Here is a 22521-nt window from a genome sequence, read left to right on the forward strand (position 1 = left end):
GGAATACTGTATTGAGCTTGTTTTAAATTGCAAAGTGTGCCCAAGTGCAGTGTGCCTCAATGAAACATGCATGAAGTGCTGTTCTGAGCAGCTCCTGCTGTCAGTCCGTGCACAGTGTGTCTGAGGAGGCCGCTGCTCCCAAGTTCCCCAAAAGTACTGCCCAATATCACCACTTCAGTTCCTGTCTCCATTTTAGATTCTCCCTCTCCAAAATTAACCCTTGCTGTAGCTGTTCAGCATGGAGTCCTAGCTGGTGTAGCACTCTGCCCCTTCTGCATGTTCAGTTCTGTGGCAGGAAAGCTGACCCTGAGGATGGCTTTCTTTGGGAACATTTACCAAATATGTAAGAAGCTGAATAGAGTTTTACCAGTGCATACTAAAGATCATCAATGGAAGTCCCCAGTGAGAAGCAAATGCCACTGGAGATCTTTTCTCAAACAGTCTGACTAATGCAATTTATGACCCCGTCTCATCTCCTCAGGCTCCTGTTTAGCTAATGTGTCATCCTTTCAATCTTATGTTTCACCCCAGCTGTCCATGTTTTTACATTTAAAGGCTTTGCATGAGCTGTGCCTGATACTGTAGTAGTAAAGGTCACTAGGCTGACTTTACTATTAGGTGGGTTTCATTTTTATATACCAAACGTGATGAGGAAGAGTCACAGTCAAATCTGTTGACAAGAGCAGCTTTAAATGTTGAACATATTAAATGACTTTGCTTTCAGTTGGTCTTCTCAGGACAAGGGGGAATGGAAATCTCATTAGAATATATAAAGTGACAGATTTTGTGGTGTCAAGTGTACTCTTGGAGCCCAATATTGTCCCTCATGTGAATATACAAAGAGTAAAGTTGCATATTTATTTGGAGGTTGGCCTACAGCTGTGTCTAGAGAAGCCACTGATAACAGACACAACCACCCTCAATGCATCTCTAAGAAGAATTAATGGCAATAAAGGAATCTTAAAGGGATATTTTATATATATATATAAAATATATATAATTATTTAATCAATATATTATATATATTGATTTAAAACTTCCTTTTTCTTTCTTTCTAGTAGGTGACCTCCCCAGAATTAATTATTAAAACAAAAACTTTTTAATCACCCAAATGAACACTATGTTCAGGTACAATAGGACAGATATGTCAGGTGAAATGGTCTGCAACTGTCAGCATTCTTCTGTACCATTTAGGAAAAGCAGGCTTGCTGGTTAAAACCATGACAAGAAAACAAAACAGTTTTTTGTTGTCTCTTATTCCTTCTGACTTACAAAATTGCTGTTTTTACAGTCAGTAAATGTGGTCAGACACCAAGGAATACGTTATTTTCTGCCCAAAAAATATATTTTAAAAGCATTTAGTTTCTATATGCAGGTAAAAATACAAGATGGTGTGAGCCTGACCATGCACACATCAGTAATATTTTGTATCTACTCATTTTTTTTACATATATCTTACAATCAGTAGGAAGATACAAACAAAACTAACAGCTATTTAAGAAAATTAAGGACATGTTATCTGGATGTAAAAGAGAGGAAACTGCTCAGAGAATGTAAAAATGTAAACATGCAGTTCCTTTTGAGAAAATTTCTACACCTTTTACTCAGTAGTTTTGTGTGATACAGAATAAGAGCTATTAAGTTAAAAAAAATCTTTAAATAGTCTGAGGGCATGAAAATTTTAGGCTGTAAAAATCCTACAAGATCTTACTAAAATCCTTTCTTGGGGAAAAAAGCCCAGAAGCTGTAATTAAATCCTACTATGGAAGTCATAGTCATTTGTGATGGACTGCCTGATATTTCCTTAACTTTTTTACAGGATGAATACAATGAAACTTGTGCTAATGCCCACCATGGTCTATAGAAACCTGCCCATCTGAGGCTGAGTAGGCTGAAAATGAAGATTAATGAAGGAAAACCAAACCAAAACAACAACAACAACAAAAACAACAACAACAAAAAAACCCACCCAAAAACCAAACACACAAAAAAAGGCAAATTGCCATGTAAATTTTTAGACAAACAAATAGTTTTCAGAAAAGTTTCCTATGTGCTGAGGAAGCCCTTTCTGTGTGTGTGCTTCTGCCCTGCCAGGGCTGAATACCTAGGAACATTCCCTAAACGGGAAGCAGTGGTATTCCCCAGTTCATCTTCCCAGAGAGCACTTGACAGCGGAGCTCTGAGCATGCTGACAGGGTGAATCAACATGGCATGCAGAGCCTTGGGTTCTTCATTTAAAAATACAGCCACTGAGGGAGGCAGTAATGAAGTTTGTTCCTTATTTAAGACCCTCGTATTTAGAGTACTGTCCCAGTAGATGGAGGATTTGAGTGCTGCTCCCTCCTACACTGTCAGGGGTTTGGTGTCCACATTCCCCTCATTCCAGAGGAGTGGCCAGGCAGGGAGGCTGCAGACCAGGCTGTGATAAGGACATGGGCTGGTTGGACCTGAGCAAGGATCATTAGGCTTTAGTTGTGAAACATGAATCCTTATGTAAAGCATCTTCCCACCCATTCAAAAGTATCTGGGGTAGGATATTAGGCACGTGCCTCCCTCAGCAATTTAGAAGGTTGTAGGTTGCTGGATGTTGTACATCCCAGCTTGAAGCATCCAAGGCCATTCCATACCTAGGACAAGGAACTTGGGTAACTAGCTGAGGTATTTTAATATCACCCTAAGAACTCAATACCTGAAACCTTTGTGAAATTATGCACTACAGTTTGGGGCCTTTTATTACTATCTTTGATTGTGGGTGGCTAGAAAGAAGGGCATGCAAAATGACAGAAGCAAAACATGGGAATTTTGTGTAGGTGGATATACTATGGGTAAATGAAGGTGGTATAGAATGTAATCTTATCCCCCAACGAGTTGCAGCTGGACCAATTACTAAAGATTAGGAGCAGGCCTGATGTTAACAGGCCACAGCTGTAGCCAATAAGAACAAGTGGTATAAAAGAGTGGATTGGTGGGATCAGGAGTCAGATGACTACTGCAAGGGCCAGGAACAGTCAGTGCCTAGAGGAGTGGCCTGTGAGAAACGTTGAGGAGGCATGAAACTCTGGCAATATGGAATCCTTGCACTATAATGATAATAGAACTCTCGCTATATAAGACAACAATTTTGTGCTCCCCTGCCAGCTTTGACTCCTAGTTTTATGTGTGGATTACATGATCCTGATGGAGAACAACCCTGCTTGTCTGCATAGACCATCAAATTTAAGGTTATTGTCTAAGAAAACAATTGTCTGTCATTATTTATTTAAGGAAGAGTGCAGCGTGCATTTACATGACTGCATGTATGGGAATCTTGTCCAGGAGTTGTGAAAGGCTGTCATCATGGTCAATGAGCTTTTGCTTCAATAAAAAGCAAAAAATGACTGAGTAGAGGAGAAGAACAGGGAGTTTGCCACTTGCAAAAATACATGCAAAGTAAATGTGGGAAAAAAATGTATAGTACTGGCTTTATTACTTTGTAATACAAAAGAAATTGTTTAGACCTTGTATATGAGTGTTAGACACTTATGATGCTAAAAGTAAGAAATATCTGAGCTGAAATAGTTTAAAAATAAACATTATAAGTAATCATTAGGTGAAGTCTAAATCAGGGGGAATATTAATTATTATATTGCTTAAAATTCATTCAGTGGAAATAGTGATTTGTTGTGGAACATGCCAGTTTAAATTAGTTACCTTTTCAATGACAGAAAGAAGTATCTTGGGAACAGTTCTGTAAGTTTCTACTCCTTGAAAAACACCGGGTAATGTCTTTTGGAAGGACAAGCAGTCATTGCTGAGCTCTAAATTACTTACAGCCACATATAAAAAAAATGTTATGGCCTCTCAGGAAAGCTGTATGAAATAATATGATCAATGTGCAAGGGTGGTCAAGAAAGTAAATAAAATGTGAAGATTAGCTAAGGGAAAAAGGGCACTTTAACCAGGTTCTTGTAAAATCCATAATTTCTGTGGAATTCAGCTGCAATTACATGAACTCAGGAGTGTAAATCTGAGAATTTTTATTTTTAATGTAGCGCCAGACTTTAAGAAGGCACGTGAACAGACATCTGCTGTCAGGAAGCAGTTAGCAGGTAAGGAACCTTCAGTTTAAGGTCAATAAACAACGGAATATGAAGTTGTGTTTTGCATAGCAACAAAACCTATGTTCACCTCATTTTAATTTTATTTTTAGGTTTTCAAAAGGTTTTCAGAAAATGATTGCTCTCTTTCCTGAGTTACAACTTTGGTTAGTTTTTATTTTGGTTGCCTTGGTTGATAACCACCAGGAGATTTTGCAGGTGCCAAAGCAATGCTTGAATGGTTACCAGTGACACAGAGAGTGATTGCCAAATGATTTCAAAAGTGTCATGCTATAAAAGCTGCTTGAATGGCCCTGGTTTTCTCAGTTGGCTGAACTATTTACTGCAGAGCCAAAAGGCCTAAGTGAAAGTGCACTGAGGTGGGGTTTGGAAATGTGAATCCAGGGTTAACTACAGAGCCTGTGTTTGCAGCGTTCACTGCGCTTTTTAAAGCAGTGCTTTATCATCCCCAATACAGCAGGTTACACATTTGGGAAAGGAAAACCAAGAAGTCCTGACTTGTACTTCCCCAGCTGTAACTTATACAGCCACAGTCTAATTAAAGCCCTAAATAAATGTTGCACTTAATTAAGGACAAACCCAAGTCTATTGAAAATGGAGGGAAATAATGAGCTATTTCTTGTTGTACATGATCTTTGTATACAATAAAACATGTGCTAAAGTGTTTTGTGGTTGGCTGATGTTTGGCTGCTCTTTGCAAAAATGGGAAAACAAGGATTCCTGTGAGCAGGCAGAGGCTTTCCTTCCAGCTGGCAGTGTGCAGATCAGGAAGGCACGATCACTTACTGATTTGAGAAATGAGTGAAATGAAACTTCATGGGTACCATCACCGAGCCTGGGTCACCCTCTCTTCTGGGCCAGCACAGCTGTTCCTGCAGCCAGCCAGTGAACCATTTTGGGGAACTGATCTAGCAGAAGAAAACAACCAGTTTAGGGGGGAGGGGAGTCTGTGCTTGTGTTTCAGGTGAATCACTTCTCCAGCCCTGCTGGTGAGCAGGAGGTGCAGACGGGGGGAACCTTGCTCAGGGGACCAAGCAGCTGGAGGCAGAGATCCTGTAATGTGTCACCAATTGTTTAAAAACCGAACCATGTTTGGTAACAGCCAAACCCTGTAATATTGTTAAAAGGTGAGGAGCAACTAAGGGGAAACCTGACAAACTTCTGTGAAAATATACACACATATATATAATATATATATATACATATATTCTTCCTAAACTGTGGCCCTGAAAAATCATTAGTGTTTTCTGATGAGGTACAAATTCCAGCCTTATGCTCAATGTACTTCATAGAGAGCTTGAGCTGCAAACAGAACAGGGAACTCTGCTCTCTCTGGTTCCCAGCAACACTGTAAGTATGACAGAATCATTTGTGTGGTTGTGGTTCAGATGATGTATTTCAATGGCAAATCCCTGTCTTGGGATTAGTTTGCTCAGCCATTTTTTATATTAAAGAAAGTTAGGAAGCTGGAGCCCTTAAAAGTGATAATTTTATTGGGGAAGGGAATTTAATGGAAGGTGATTTTGTCATGCTATCCTGATTTAAAGAGAATTGAACAAAATGTACGATTTCTTCTTTCTTTTTGGATACATTTTATTTTTGGACACAGGAAAGCTATTAAATGAAACAGTGAAAACACTTGAAAAAGTATTGCAAGACAAATGTATTTCATTTAAATGCTAATTTGTTTATAATATTTTCAAATAATGTAAATAATTAATAGTTTTGATGAGAGTTATCTGAACATAGCACATGTCAAAAATACGATGAAGAAGCCGTAAAAATGTATAAGAAAAAGCATGATTGGAAGAGGACAGAGGAATTGGACTGGCACTCCCACACAGCTGCTGCAGAAAAGGTTTTTAAGAAGGGCTCAAGCTGCTACTGTTGCCTTTCTTACACAGCCATCAGTCTGAGCAGAGAAAATTTCCACTCCTATCTCCAGTGAAGTAATTTGCAAGCCATTTCTGATCCTGTTACATTATCTGCATACTTTCTTGTCTTTTGCACAATAAATTCTTTGGAAACATTAATTTTAAAAATTGCCTTGCATATTGCAGCATAAAAGGAAAAAAAATTAAAACTGATACAATCTGTGGGCAACAAACCTGAGAAGTGCAAATATTGATTACATTGCAACATCTCCTGCACAGGATCTACAGTGAAATAAAGCAGTGGTTGCAGGTTGTCATGAGTTGTGCTTGTGTTTTACTTAAAGTCCAGGATCTTCCAGTGATCTTATTACCTGATAACCTCAGTTTTAAAAAGATCCATACTCCACTGTGGGGAGAGGAAGGCCTTGAATTTCAGTCTCATAAAGACTGTGTGTGACAGACAAGCAGTAGCTGCAATTCATTTTGTTGCATTAGGCTCCCAGCTCATGTTTTTTAGGTACTTGGCGCTCTCAGAACCGTGCTGTTCTCTGCAGCTTTTGCTACAGACTAAGCCTTGCTGGCCTTGGAAATGGAGCTGGGACATGGGTACCATGCACTGGCATTCCAAATGTGGGGTGGGCTTCTCTGCTGCCCTTTGTCTGCTTCTGGGCAAACATGTTTTGGCCACCCAAGTCACTTTGCCCAAAGCAGAGCCCTTTCTTGCCCTTTCCTTGACACCCGGGATGGCAGAGGGACAATCTCTTCCCTAATACTGTTTATCTGTGGTGCCAAAATTCACTGTGGGCTGCCAAGACCAGCTGCATCCCCCCACACATGAATGATATTCCTGTACAATTTGAATGCTGAATACCATCACCCCATGGCTCACCCAGTCAAACCTCAGGGAAAGGGATGACCTGCAACTTTAGGATGCACCATTACTGTGTCTGTTCTGGGGTCCTCAAGGAGCTCCTGGAGAGGGTCCAGCAAAGTCTACAAAGGTGATCAGGGTCTGGAGCATCTCTATGAGGAGAGCATGGCCTGGTCAGTGTGAAGAACTTTGTACTCATTAATGCGTACAAAGATCTCCAAAGTGGGTGCCAAGACAATGGTGGGGCAACAGTGAGCCCCAGCAGCAGGACAAGGAGCAATGGCCATAAACTAAAACACAAGAAGTGCCACATCAACACGAGGAAGAACATTTTTTTTTTTTCTGTTGAGGATGGCAGAGCACTGGAGCAGCTGCCCAGGGAAGGTGTGGAGTGTCCTTCTCTGGAGACATTCCAAACCCACTTGGACACGTTCCTGTGCTCTGGGTGACCCTGCCTTGGCAGGGGGGTTGGGGCGGGTGATCTCTAGGTTCGGGTCCCTTTCCAACCCGAACCATGCTGTGATTCTGTGATTCATTAGGCGATACGGTTTGTTGTCGCTACGAACAGCGACAGCGCTGGCTCAGAAATTCCCTGGCGATCCCCTGGAAAGCGGCACCGGTCCGAGCTGCTCTCGCTTCCCCCGCAGCGGGGCAAACTTTGCCTTCCCGGGCAAGGACGCGGCGGGGCCGCCCCTGCGGCGGGCAAAGGACGCGGAGCCCTTCCCGAGGGAGGAGCGGGGCGGCCCCGCCGAGCCCCGCGGCCGCCGGGCGCTCCCAAGATGGAGGCGGGCGGTGTGACAGGGCGGGGAAGGGGCCGGGCGGGGGCTGCGCCCGGGGCAGGTGCGCGGGGCGGCGCCGCCGGGAGCCGCAGCCGGGCCGAGGGCGGCGCTCGGCGCTCCGGGAGTGGCGGCGGGGCCGGAGCGGGGCTGCGCTGCCTCCCCCGCCGGGCGGTGACTCGGGCTCCCCCTCCCGCCCCGCCTCCCGCCCCGCTCGCCCAGCCCGGGCCCGGCCCAGCTGCCGCCGCACGGCGCCGCCGCCACCCGCCGAGCCCGGGGCGCCGCCGGGAGCCGCGCGGGGGCCATGACGGTGGAGCAGAACGTGCTGCAGCCCGGCGGCGCCGCCAAGGTGAGTCTCCGGCGGGGCCCGGCCTGGAGCGGCTCCGCGTCCCCGCCGCGCCCGGGCCTGGCCGCGCCCGCTCCGGCTCCCGCCGTTCCTGCCTGTGCCGAGCTTCTGCCGGGCCTTCCCCGTGCCGCGGCCTCGCCTGGGCCCCGCCGCTCCGGCGGCCGCGGAGCCGCAGCGGGGGCCGCTGCCGGCCCGGCCCCGGGTCATGCCGGCCCTGGTGTCCGCGCTGCCCTCGGGGGAGCCCCGGCGCGCTGCCCGCGGCCCCGGGCGGGCCTGTTGCGCTCGCAGGCTGCTGGGCAGCGCGGCGGTAGCGGAGCTGGGCAGCGAGAGCGCGGGGTGCCGGCCGAGCCCCCCGCGGGCCCGGGGGAGATGCTGCACATGCCCGGCGTGACCCTGCAGCGCCGGCATCCGCGCCTGCCAAAGGTGAACGCTATTTCCAGCGAGTGACGCGCTCCTGCTGGAGTGAAAAAGTGCCGGGTTTGGGGACTCGTGGTAACGTGCATCATGGAACGGGGTTAGGGGAATGACGGCGCTTCCCAGCCTTTTACTGCGCGCCAGGACTCGGCGGAGAATGTTTCTCTGTCAAAAGAAGAAGAAGAAGAAAAAAAAAGGGATACCTTCTAAAGCTTTCCTTCACTTGAACTGAACTGTCGAGAGAAATGTCTAAAATTAAATTGCAACACTTTTAAAGTAACATGTTTTAAAGGTAATTTGTAGGTTAACACAACTCTTGCGGTTAGTGGTATGACTGTTGCCTTTTCCCTGATTTTTATTAGTGTTTTATAATGGTATGTACTGCCTTCACAGGAGGATAAGGTGGATGTGCTTTGGTATAGTCGGGGTGGAAGTTAAATGGCTGCAGCCCTAAGAGTGGACAGTGGGAATGTGCTGATTAGGGTATAATTGGTTAAAGTGGTACAGCTCGCATTTAAGAAGCCTTTTTGGAGGGAGGGCGTGTCTGGCCGAGGGCTGCTCTCATAGTTGGAAGTAGTTAGCAGTGATTTTGGCGGCTTCAGCAGGAAGGCAAGGGCTGAGCGCTCTGATTTTGTTCCTCTCTCAGTGTTTTCAGCTGGGGCGTGCTCACAGGTTAATGTAGCAGATTTGCTGCCACATGTGCCTGCTGTGTTTGAAAACTGATGTTGCTGCTGTGGATCTGACAACTTCTGTGAACAAGTTTATCTTTTACAAAACCTCTTGTCAGTGGTTTAGTTAATATATCGTAATTCTCACGTCAGTTACATAGTGCCTTCTGGACCCAGAGCAGTGCTGCCTATTTGTGCTTTCTGACAATAATCCTCAAGGAGTAATGTTGGTTTTCAGCTGAGCTAGAAGGATCCTTAGTTTTCAGCTAAACTACTGCTTGTGGGTCAGTAGTTCAGTTTCACTTGAGCCTCAAATCCAAAAGGAGGTTGAGGATTGATTGTGGTATATGCCAGGTAATCCATGCTGCAATAAAAAATACAGCTAGTAATAATTCTGAAGTTGTAATCAGCATCTGTGGGCGTTGGTCACTTTTTTAAGTGTCTAGAGAAACTGAATAAAATATCAATGTTTTATTATTATTTTGGTTGAATCATCGGAATATTTTATTATCTGCAATTGTTTTTAACCTGTTTTACCTCTAACTGCATGCATTTAGAGAATGAGGGAAAGGCAAATCTTAAAAGTACTTTGTAAAAAAGCTTTATATGACTCCAAAGTGAGTATCTCATTGTTAGTGAGACTGGCTAGCTAATTGGATTATAAACTTCAACATTGATTATTTGCATGTAAGAAGGCAAATGGTGAAGGTACAGTGAGCTGGTGGATGGATGAAAGGTCGAGAGGCTACCACAGCAATAACTTACTATTTTCCCTCAAAAGAGGAAAAACCCAATGTCCACAAATAAGGGAGTTTGTTCTGGAGACCTCAAAGTTTGTTGCAATTGTTTTCTGTTAGCGTGAAGAAACCACATACAAGCAGAAATACATTGGGTTTGCAAGAGATGCCTGAGTCATCAGCATACCTTATTCGGAGTCGTGGTTCCCAACATTGTTCATCAGATGTTTTCTTACTGTCATACAGGAAGTGTGTGTCAAACTTCAGCAGCACTTGGAGATGTAGGTTTGTATTAATAAATGTTTTAACTACAAACAGGCTGCTTCCCACTGAAGCTATCTTTAGTTTATTGTGTAGTTAAAGCAGCTGCGTCAGGTCAAAAGAAGTTTTTTCTTTCATCTCTACTGGTCATCTTGACCCTTAGTTAAAACTTGTAAATTATGTCCTGAAGCAGATAATTAATCAAATTGTTCTTGTGGCTCATGGCCCTTGTGTGCTTCTCTGACATTGCTCGGTGTCTGAAGGTCATAGGTACTGTTTACAGTAAGACTAAAGCATGTGAATAAAGGTAAACAATGAGAGAATTTAAAAGAAAAGTAGCTTCTTGTTTTGTCCAATCTGTATTTCTGTCCTGTCCAATCCTCTTTTTTTTTTTTTTGGTCAGGCATTTTGCTGCTGAGGAAATAAGGCACGAGTGTTGCAGGATTTCCTGTACTCCAGGCAGCCCTACATGGCTGATGCCTGTGTACCCTAATTTTCCTCCTGGAGAAGGATCTTCCCAAGCTGCCCCTTGTGCTGTGCTGACCCTTCCCTTGGCCAGTGTCCCCTGCACAGGTTGGGTGAATGGTGATTTTCCTGCTAACTGGAAGTTGTGATGTGGGGAGGTTAAACGTGTTTCAGCATTGTCTCAGCTCTGATAATTACTGTGATGGTCATCTCGGAATGGCAGATTGAAGAAGCTGACTTTTAATTGGTGGCACTTAGCTGGCCTCTCAGCAATGTGTGTTATCAAGTTCTGCTGCTTCTGGAGAGAGCCTGACATTTGGTTGATACATGGATTTAAAGGCTGTTTTATCTGTCCTTTGGTTTCCCACACCCACTGTTATTTCAGACCTGTGATTCAGCAGTGCATTGGCAGTGTAGTCTCAGGAATAGTAGAATAATAGTAGAATAGAGCTATGTCAGCTCAGCTCATTTTTCTTTTTCTAAAAGAAGCACAAACTTTTAAGGATATTTACCCTTGAAATAATGCCTGCTTTAAAGCAAGGTCTGATACTAAATCCTTGGGGTAAAAAGGTGAAAATTGTGCTAGCTTCTGTGTGCTTCTGTTGTGCTTGTCCCATGCTTTTGATGTACTTATTATTTAAAGATTTAGCTAATAATATGGCACTGAGTTGTTTTTTTTTTTTCCTAAGAGCAATAGCAATAGCTGCTATATGCAGATGATGATAGAGTCATCTGTCTCCACCAATTGACATGATGCAGTCCTAAATGGCAGGAAGTGATTGCAAAGTATCTACTGAGCACCTGGTACACAAGGAAGATATCTTGGGAGCTCTGTACTGTCTTTTTTCTTTTTTTTTTTTTTTTTTTTTTTTCTTTTGCATCTTGGTGGGTGGCAACCTTCCAAGGTTTAAAATTCAAATCTTTAAAACCTCTGGATCTTGAGAGTTGAGTTCAGAGTTGCCTGGTGGGTCCAAGAGGCTGCAGGCTCCCTCTCTCATCACCAGGCCTGAGCCACCCTTACCTGTGACCAATGTGCACGTGTCCCTCTGCAGCTGAGAAATGGCCCCTGGGTCATGGAGTGAGGATGGTTTCTGCATCTCCCCATGAATGGGGAGCTGTCTGGGTTTGGACTGTGTGACAGCCGAGCTTGGAGGGCTTGAATGTGGGGTGTTAGAGCTGCCAGTGCTGGTACCCAGAGCTTTAGTACCTCTTTGTCCAGAAGGAGCAGAATAACAACGCTGGTTTACTGAAAGTGTTTGCACCAACTACTGAGTAATTTGCAAACATTACTTCAAGAACTGTGGAGTTGTACTATTAAATATTTGCATCTTGTTCTGTATTTAAGAAGCTCATATCAAAAATCTTTATAATACTTGTAGTTACACCTTTGACACAGATTCCTGTTGGTATTTCTGAAAGCTAGAGCAAGGTGCAAAGGCCAGCGATTCAAAGTAATTTTGAAAGCCCTTGTCAAACTGGTCTGCTGAATGCCTTCTGGTTTTGTGACTGTTTTGATGGATTTTGTTGGGAATGGGTGGAGGTGTGTGTGTGGTTAGTTTTGGGGGTTTTTTGGTCTTTTTTTTGTTTAGTATCTATGCAAGCGTGCTGAATCTTGTGTTTATTGATATATGCCATGAATCAGCACCTTCATGAAACCTTTAACATCAGGTTAAAACTTTTTGCTTTCAGAAAACCTTTCACAGAAATTCAGTAATGATTTTGGCTGTGTTTGCAGGAGTTTACAAGTATAGTTCTAGCATTAGAATTTGTCTGAAATAATGTCTTTAGATATTTTTGGTCCACACCTTGAAAGGAAAATACTGCTTCAGAATATGAAAGTTTATAGATTTTCCTGGTAAGCTTTGGTACTATTATTTTAAAATATCTGTAATAAATCCTTAACACACATTCCCCCCTCCCCTCAATATTTTTAGGATAACTCTGTATTCACAGCTACTATGAGCAGCAGCTACAAAAGGTAGTAAAACCCATCAGCTTCTATGAAAAGGTCAAAAAAACCAAATTACCCATGTCTTAAAATAGAAAAGTATTTAACACTTGAAAAAGTGCTTCATAAAGATAAGTGGAAGGGTAATTGAACAGTTGTTTTTCTTACACTCTTGAGCCTAAGAAGATATTTGTGGCTGGCATCTCCTTAATTCTGTGAGTATAGCTGGTGTCCGTGGACTTGAGTAACTGAAGGGGAATGAAAGGTAGAACAAAAGATGGAATTTCTCTTCTGCTTCTGGCTAAATCTTCTCTACTTCCCTGCTGAAGGACCCATCCAGGAGTTGGCAGCCCATTTTTTCAGTCCCTGAGAGGCTGGCTCTGTAGCTCCAGTGATGTGAATGGTGAAGTTGAGGGATGTCACACGTGCTGGGGACTGAGTGGCCAGGTTTGTAAATCAGCCTAAAGCCCTGGAGGACTTGGAGAATCCCTTTTCAGGCTGGGCCCTGATCTTTGCAGGACCACCAGAGAGGTCTCTGACACTCACCTGTGCCAGGAGCTGTCTGAGGAGCTGCATCAGTCACCCCCTTACAGCCATTGCTGGCAGTGCCAGTGACAGGGGGTTATTGAGGTGCCCAGAGGTGCCTAAAAATGTATTAAAATAGTATTGTTCTTCACTTTCTCCAGTGGAGGTACTGATTTTCAATTCCCAGCTGGTCAAGAGTCAAATGTGACATTCCTGGTATTCCACAGCATAAAAAGTAAACAAAAAGCTTAAGAGCTGTGTCTTCAGTCACATGTATTCATGTAGGAATAAATTCCTTTAAAGGCCTGAATTTTCAGTTTTATTTAGTTGGTTGTGTTTTTGGTGTTTTTTTGGATTTTCTGTTCTTGTTAGGGAACAGAACTCTTAAAAAGCTGAGGAGGATGTGTGTGTGTGAGTTGCTGGGGCCTGACTGAAAGAGAAAAGTCTTTTTACTTTCTCTGAGTGGAAAAGCCAGAGGTGTGGGAGCAGATTTTCTGGGAAATGAAAGTATCCTGATGGCTTTCACTTTCTAGTTCTCCTGTGAGAGTCACTGTGATTATTTAACAGTGGGTGGAGATTGCCTTCAGTCACAGTGAAGGGTTGTGTGTGTATAGGTGTTTGGGAGTTGTTTGTTTGTTTTTGGATTGTTTTGTTTTGTTTTCATTTGTTTGCTTGGGTTTTTTTAGCTGGCTCTGTTACTACGCGCGCCCATCAGGCCCTAGTGACTAAGTTACCAATGTGATGGTCTTCAGTCAGCAAATGGATACCTTTAAATGAAAGAATTCAGGTTGTCATTCTCAGCAGGGGCCTGTTGACTTGTGCCTGGGGTAGCAGTGTAACATCACTGTTCAAATCACAAATTAAGAGAATTAGGTGAGTAAGGTAGGAGAGGCTGTTGTGACAATGTATTTCAAAAGGATTTTGTGAATTCAGGGTTCAGTCTTCTTTTCACATAATGAAATAAAGTTGACTTTTCTTAGCTGATGGCTACACTTTATCAGTTGGGGTGCTGTTAAAGAAGTCAACATATACCACAAGCGGAAAATATTTGACTGGAGTGAAAATTCAATTTCAGTAGTCAAGTGACTCTAATGTCACTCAGGTGTGATTTCTGCCAGGGATCTGAGTGTGAGATACATGGGATAAAAGCTCCCTCCGTTCCCTTTGGGACTGTGATATGTTCAGTGTTCTGGTTAATGGCTGGTCAAGCATAATTAACAGGGAAAAGCTGATACTGTGAATCACAGGAGTTAGTTGCTTGCAAAACCATGCAAGTTAAAAGCTTTCATTATAAGCTCATTCCTTTTATTATTTAAAAAGGGAGAGAATGCTAAAGCTGTGGGGCTGAAGGAAAGATGAGGAGGTGAGATGCCTTCCTGCAGAGCTTACCTTGCATGATAGTACAAACTCAGGCTTTGTGCCAAGTGAAGGTACAAACTCAGGCTTTGTGCCAAGCTAAAGGAAATACTTTTTCCTGTTTCCTCAGGCTGAGGAATGCCATCTCTTGCTGTTTTTTGTGAGCACTTGTAACTCTTACCTTGGCAACACAGTGTGTTCTGAACAGCACGTGTCGGATTTTTCCATGTTACTTTACATTAATACTGTGCTGAATATAGATGTTATCAAAAGCTGTATTGTGCCTGCACACCTCAGCCAAGCTTGCAGGTAAAATTGGGAGCAGCTGTAGTGTTCTGAATCTAAAATGTTGCTTTTTTCCCAGCATTGCAGTTTGCTCTCTCTCATTGTATTGCAGGGTTTGCAGTTTTTCATTGCTAAAATTCTGTAGGAGTTCAAAACTTGCAATTGACTAAGAGCTCCACAGACCACTAGTGGGAAATTTTCATGAAACTTCTTTGTGAATGATCCTGTCCATAGCACCTTTGTGCTCTGTTTAACCCCATTTTTCAGAAGTGGATCAAGCACCTCTTGGTTGCAGAGGGTTACACCTCCCTGCCTCAGTATTGGAGGCTGGTACCCCAGTCTGTGTTCTGGAGTGGCTCTGGGGGTGTGCTGACTCCTGCTGACACTCACAGGGCTCTAGCTTCTGGTAGAGGAGTGGTTTTAGCATACTGAGCTGCACAGGAGTTTTCCTGGGGGTGTTGTGCAGAATCTGAGGGTTTGGGCTTTAATATGAGTGAAATGTTAAGCAACATTGACTCAAAATGTTGAGGTTGCTGTGAAATGCTGTAAGGGAAGAACTGTGTTTCAAGATGGTGTAAAGGGCAGATTGACACAAAATATCATGAGCTGGACACTTTGATGACTTCAGTTGTTGGTGACAGACTTTCTGAGTTCTCCTTTGTTTAATTATGGGGTGGCTTTCCCATGTATTTAGTGGCACCATTCATTCCAAGCATTTGAAATCACAATGAAAATAATGTATTCAGACTAGACTTTGCAATTTAAGAAGGCACTGATTTATTTTTTTTTCAGCTGGGTTTTGTGGTTTTCATTGTTTTGGAAATGTCATTAGCTTTTCTTTGCCGTAAAGGATGAAATTCAGGAGCATGTTGAAAGGCATCAGCATGAGAGTTTCCCTGAAATCTGGTGTTACCTGATGATGGGACTTCAACAGGGGCAGCATTGTTGTGAGCAGTAGCACCACTGAGTATCCACAGTTTAAAAGTATCTCTCCTTCTAAGGCTGTTAGAGAGGTGGAATCCAAAGGACATGTGATGTGGAGCAGCTTAAAAGGCTGGAATGCAACTAGGTTAACTTTGAAAACATTACCTGACACAGATGTGTGTATGTAAACCACTCGTTTTTTAAGGGCATTTAAAGAAATATTGGTATGCAAATTTGAACAAGTTTTATTCTGAGGTGCCCAGCTTTGACTTGATGCTTTTGTTTGTAGCTGGTTTCTGAATTATTTTGCACCTGGTGGATTCTTGCTGAAAAAAATTATACTCTGCACAGTATTTATTTTAAAATGTTTCTATTATCAACTAATTGGCAACAGTCAAGCTTATCAAAGTTTAGAAGCCAAGAAAATGGAGATTGTGTTTAAAATATCCTTGACTACAGCTTTTTTAGCCATCAGTGAAAGCGTATTTTCAGCTTTACAGTAAACAGTGGTAGACAGAACAATATATTTAATAAAAGCTTGTCAGAGAGGCATTAGTGTTTGCAAGGCATGGTCTGGAGCTATTTAAATCTAATTGACCCTTGTATATTACCGTACATAGAATTTGTGGAAATAAAAGCACATGATATGATGGCATTCTATGCCCCTGTGGCTTCATCCTGCCAATTGTCATCATTTCTCTGGTGTTGTACCCCAAAATCCAGAGGGCTCCCTTTAGAAGAGGATGTTCACTTAAAATTAGGGTCTGAGTCTGAAGTGTAAAACTTTTGGATTGTGATTTATCCAGCTGTATTTCCTGCCAGTTTTTACTTTTGTTGAATAGTAAATGGTAGGCTTGAGGTCACACATGGTTTATGTGATAACTGTGTGACTCCAAGGAAAGTCAAATACCTGTGCTGGAAATTTCTATCCTATTTGCAAACCAAAAATTGCACTTTCTGATTTTCAAATTTCCATTAAAACATAAAGCCACTTAGAAAAGTTGAATTTAGCTGTGTTTCTACTGGGTTTAAGCTGGAAAAAAAAGAAGAGTGTGACATGGAGGTTGAAAATAATATTAATTTGCATTCAGATGTGTCCTGTGAGAGTGCTTTAAAGTAAGCATCTGGAAAAGACTGGGTGTGCATTGGCACATGGTGTTCTTCGTCCTCTTCAGAAGAGGAGGTGGCAGGAACAGACTCCTACTCCACTTCCCTTTTGGTTTTGGTTTTGTTTTATTCTTCTGAAAGTTAGTTACTTTGAAACAGAAATTTCTCCTGGGACCACAGCAAAAGTACTTCTCTTTTTTCCCCCTAAAACTTTACACTGTATAGTTATGAATGGCCTGGTTAGAGGACTGAATACTATATTATATCCCAGAAATCTTAGGCTATGACTGAGAAACTTTACAGGTTCTTATACTTTGCAGGTTTTAACTTTTGCTTTGTTTTGATATAGAACTGTGGGAAAATCTATCAGAACATTTTTAAACTTGTAAATATGAATTTTTTTTTTAAAGATAGATAGCTTTAGAGATGGCTTGCACAGGGATTTCCCTTCTTGCTGTTACCTATTTTCCTGTCTGTCAGGTACTTTTATTCAAATTCTGCTTGTATCTCTTATCAAATTTCCCTCCTGTTTGAGGTTTTTTTTTTTTCATTTAGAGAATTTCCCACTACTGTGTGGTTTTGTTACTTTAGAATCTTTTAATGATTTGATGGTAGTAATTCGCAAGTTTTATTTAATTCTGACATCCAAGCTTATAACATTTTTTTAATGGGAAGCAAGAATTAAATCTTCTCTGTCTGTATCCCATTACTGGTTTGGAAATTAAAAAATAACTGACAACTTCTAAAAGTTACAACTTACTGGCAACTTCTAAAAGTTCTCTCTGGTCTTGCATGTGTTTTATGGGACTTAGTGCTGAAAGCCATAGAATGTCTTTTGTGACTGCCCTCTCTGGACCACAGTTGTCCCCTCACCTGAAGCTGCCTGGGACAGCCTGCAGGTCTACAGGGTAAGCCCTATTGATGGTGAAGACAGACAGATTTCCTCATTGTCCAGTTCCAGCTCTTGCTAAGTTGCTGTGTTGCCTTGAAGCTTTTCCTGGGGCTGATTTTAAGGTGAGAGGTAAATGTGCCACCCTGCTGGTGCTGAGTGGAGGGTGTGTGCAGTGCACAGGCTCTGCTGAGTTGTTGGAGGCCAGGGAAGAAGGTACTGAGTGCTTTGTGACCTAACTGAACAGAAAAGGATTGAAGATTTTACTATCACAGTTAATCATCTCTGTCATTTGATGGAGAATGGATCAGCATAATGCTGCTGCTAAAAAGTCAGCACAGAATTGAAATTTTTGTTTCAAGTAATTTTCCAAAAATGTGAACTCTTTATGGGAATATTTTGCACCCCTTTTATTCAAGTCAGCTTCTGAAGCTTCAGGTAGGTGTGTGATGATGGCAGAAAGTAAGTTTTGGTATGACGCCATGACACTGGGAGGGCTAAATTACAGCAAACACTGCTTACAAACCAAGGTGGTTGTAGATTTCTTGAGACCATGTCCAAATGTATTAGAATGTAGCAGCTTCTGTGGGAGGTGAGGCAAACGTGTGCTTCAATATAAGATCCATTAAAAAGTGCCCCCCAAACTTTAAGCAATGTCTGTCTTTCTTCCTGAAAGAAAATGGCCTAGAAAATTTCATTTGCCCTCTGTGGAGTGCAATGCTGAATTTACTATTTCTTTAGTAATAAAGAAATTTTTTTTTCTTATTTATTCAATGCTGAATTTACTATTTCTTTAATTGTGAGGTGGTAAAATTGCACGCTGATCCCTGGTATAAATCTCAGCACATCTTTGAATGCTGTAGTGTCTCAGTTGTGTTTGAGGTTCATTTCAATTCTAACATCCCCTGCACCCATGGAGGTTATTATCCAATGCAAGTGAAGGCTGCTGGCTGCCCTTCACAGGCTGTGGTGTGGCAGTGGCCTTTCCACAGGGACACAGCAGTGCCAGTGCCTGCCTGGTGCTTGACCCACCAGGAAAGGCTGTCTTGTCTCTCCCCAGAAGCTGGAACTGCTGTCAGAAGCCTGTCACCTTCCAGGCAACCTGTTTAACCCTGCCCCAGATTTTATGTGGCCTAATGTTATCTGTAGGCTCATTCTTGTGCAGAGTTGTGCCTTGGGTCTGTCCGTGCCCACGTGCCCCTCCCCAGGCTGAAAACATGTCTCTGCACATGATTTCTTTGTAGGTGGTTAGTGGAGGGCAGGATAAACCATCAAATAATTTTACTGAATGCTGCAAATAGGTCTGTGTGAATTTCCTGACATAATTTTGTCTTATAATGCACAACAGTTGGGAGGGATGACCAATTGAGGCTGTGGGATGAGTTCACCTCTGGCAGACCTCACTGCAATGGGGTGGAGGTGCTTCCCCTCTGTTCTTCTTCCCAAGCCCTGTGTTGTCTCCTCTAACTTCTTGTGGCCCAGGATGTGGGCAAGAGCAGGCCGTGCGATCAGAGCTACACTGGCTGGCCAAGGTGCTGGGAAGCCTGGGGGTGCTGCTGAGGCTTTTGGGGATCCCTGAGGCCAGGCCAAGCTGCTGGAGGTGACCTTGAGCTGGAGAGGTAGGAGGGTAGACGTGCCTGGGTACATGCCCACTCTGTGATTACAAGGCTTGTTTCTGTAGGAAATCATGTTACTATTTTTTTTAATTGGACTCAATGGAAGACCTTTATTGAAAGGCTTTCTGTTAAGTTTGATTGTTGATTTTTTTTCCCCTCCTATTCAAAACAGACAGCTGAACTCTTTCTCCAAATGTGTCTCTTCTGCTGAATACAGTGGACTCTTTGTAATACAGACCTGTCTGTGAAAAAGTGCAATTTAAATTTTATTTACGATTTCTCTGCTGTACTGTGCTGAATTTTGTGTGGAAAAATTGTGAAATCTTCCTGGTATCACTTACCTAGGGCATGTAGCAGAGTTGTTTGAGGTGAAGTGGAAGCTTTGATCTTTGTGCCATTAACAGCTGCAGTAAATGAAATCCTTCTGGATGTGCTCACCTAAAGCAGGGAGTGGAGAACAGTGGATTGCATTTCAGCCCATGCAGGGGCAGGTCTGATTGTGCATATTCATTTGTGAGAAGTGTACACCAGGAGCACCACATCTCTGTCACTGTGAGATTTTTAATTCATCTCCCATTGGTGTAAGTTTTCTGCTATGTACCTAAGTAGGATGGGGGCTGCAGGAGGCTTTTTCCCCCATCAGTTTCTCTCACTAGATAAACAGGATTAAAATAATGGCAGAGAAACAACTCATTCTTTTAAGGCTCCACAACAGTTGAACTGGGTGGAAATTGGTGCAGTCTTTCTCTTATCCCCTCCCTTGTCCCAGCCCTGGCTCTCACTAAGATGGCAGGAAATCAGTGTATGCAGAGAGTGACGCTCTGATGGGTTATTGGGAGCCTGGCCTGGCTTGCCAGAGGTTTGGATGAGTGGTCGTGCTGGCTCCTAGGGATGAGTGGCATCTGGCAACACCAGCCTGGGCTGGCCAGCACTGAGGGAGCTACAGCCTGGGAAGAACAGCTGACTCCTGGGAAGCAGTTTGTGGTCTGACAGTCCTTGAGAGTGTTTTTGTTTTTAAGTATTGCAGGGCCTGGGATCCCACTGATCTGAGGATACTTGGAATTTCCAGAATTGGTTTGTTTGTTCCTAGAACAGTAGCCCTTGTTATCATAACAGCAGAGTGACAGTGAGGGGCTGGCTCGGTGTTTCCTTGGGAGCTTTTTGGTGTCGTGCAGAGCAGGGTGAGGCTATCATGATGTCTGTTTGGAGAAAAATGAATATGCTGAGTGTTTGAAGGGGCTAGTGGGACTGCCTTTTCCACTTGAGAGTTAGAACTGTGAAAGGACTGTGAGGAGCATCAAACGTGAGCCAGAAGAGCTTGTCTGTGGTGTCATGGGTTAAAACGTGATTGGGATGCAAAGGAAAATATCTCTAAGTGTAAAAATGTGGATCTCGTGGCAGTGTTGTTTTAGATCAGAAAGACAAGACTGAACATTTTTAATAGTGGCTACAGTACAAGTATACCCTAGGCAATAATCTTTCCTGTGAGGAGAAGGCTTAAGTCTTGGTGGTGCTGCCTGGTCAGACACTGTAAAGTGGGATGTTTATGCATGATGGTAAATATCTGGGAACGGAAGAGAAAAATTAGGAAATCAACTTTTAGAACAGAAAGTAGCCAGGAGGGATTGGAAAAATATCATAGAATGATCTAAGTTGGAAGGGGCCTTAAACCTCATTTTGTTCCAACCTCCTGCCATGGGCAGGGACACCAGGTTTTCCAGAGCTCCATCCAGCCTGGCCTGGAACAGTCCCAGGGGTGGGAGGGCATCCACAGCTTCTCTGGGCAACCTGTGCCAGGGTCTCACTGCCCTGACAGTAAAGAATTTCTTCCTAATATTAATCTAAACCTACTCTCAGTTTGATGCCATTCCCTCTTGTCCTGTCATTCCAGACCTTTGTAAATAGTCTCTCTCCATCTTTCCTGTGGGCTCCCTTCAGCTACAATTGGATCATCTTGAAGTCTTCCCTTTTTCAGCCTGAATAGCCCTGTTTTCTCAGCCTTTCCTCATATATGTTTATGTGTATCCTGCTTCAGCAGAGTGCTGATGATCCCCACAGGCTGCTGCCCATGTGTTTCTGTGTTTGTGTATTTATGGACACACAGTTTGCTGTGTATCTGCCATCCTCCAGCCTTCCCATCCTTTCTATCTGTATAATGTTGCCTCTGACTGACTCCAGTGGATTCAGTTTGCCATGACTTGTGCATGTTTTTGGCAGGTCACTTGGTGCTGAGGTGGGATGGGCTGTGAACCACTGGTACTGTGTCACTGTTGTCCATGGGGGGCTCTTGGAGGAATCCTCCTGAATTTATGTGTGGTTTACAGCTAATATGTGCTGGTGTTTTAAAAGACTCCTCCCACTGCTACCAGTAACTAATTACTCCACAAAATTGAACTGGAGCAGAGATTTTTGCTAATTACTGTCACAGTTAGTGGAGTGTGTAAGAATCAAAGCAATTTTTGTGAAGCAGATTTTCCTGCAGTGGTTCCAGTGAATACAACCTGAAGTTTAGCTTGTGTCTAGTTAAGTGAAACTGAAGATCTCATTGGTTTTAGTGTAGTTAATTAATTTCAGAGCTGCTGTCATTACTCTTGGGAAGCTCCCTGTTATGCTGAGCAGGGAATGGAGAAATCATGATGGTTTAAAACACAAAGACCTCAAAAATCTTGGTAATTTTCCATTTCTGACACCTTTTTGTTTTCAGTAAGTACTAAGGTTGCTATCCTTTCTTGATTAGCATCCTCTCACTGAGATTCATTTAGGGTTAGCTGTCAATAATAACTCAAAACATTTATGATCAAGCAACATTGATCATAAATCAGTTCATAGACTAATTTTAAAATTTTCTGCTGTGAACTGAGTAGGTGGTTTTCCTGCTCATTGTGAGAGTATTCCCCATGCAGGTGTTTATTTGGCTCATAACTTCTGGGTGGTTTTATGTAAATAACTGTCAGAGGTGAGTTTGCCCTTATATTTAGTGTCAGAGAGTACAAACCAAACTCCTCAAGGCTCTCCTTAAAATATGATCTCAAAATCTTTAACTATCAACTTGAATAAGGACAAATGTACATGCTGAGAGTGAAAAAGATTTTTCTTTTTGGCCACATATGAGGCTTAGAATTGTGAGTGTTTATATGAATGCACGATCTCATGTTGAGTAGAAACCTTAATATCAGACTTTGAAATTCATTGAAAAGTTACTAATTAAGCATGAAAAGAGTGGAAATTTGGTGAGGATTTTCTATGTGTTGTCTAGGATCAATATAGGTTACATAAAGCTGTGATTAAGTAGAGTCCTTAATTAAATTTTTGTGAGAAGAGTGTACACACCTAAGTAGTGCACTCAAGCCTTTTCCTTCTGC

At 42.9% G+C, this 22521-nt stretch overlaps 1 protein-coding gene across 2 annotated transcripts in view; it reads left to right on the forward strand.

Annotated features, from left to right (window-relative positions):
* The first annotated feature begins 7697 nt into the window (after positions 1-7697).
* USP25 (ubiquitin specific peptidase 25) overlaps positions 7698-22521 on the forward strand; it is an 88135-nt gene continuing 73311 nt past the window's right edge. The window contains exon 1 of one of the 2 annotated variants that reach the window (XM_074532921.1): positions 7698-7967. In XM_074532921.1, the coding sequence (XP_074389022.1) occupies positions 7923-7967 (45 nt within the window). In that variant the 5' untranslated portion in view covers positions 7698-7922. The remainder of the gene's footprint in view (positions 7968-22521) is intronic. The other variant, XM_074532930.1, reaches the window with a different exon arrangement.

The sequence above is a fragment of the Zonotrichia albicollis genome, chromosome 2 (assembly GCF_047830755.1).
Source record: "Zonotrichia albicollis isolate bZonAlb1 chromosome 2, bZonAlb1.hap1, whole genome shotgun sequence".
NCBI classification, from domain to species: domain Eukaryota; kingdom Metazoa; phylum Chordata; class Aves; order Passeriformes; family Passerellidae; genus Zonotrichia; species Zonotrichia albicollis.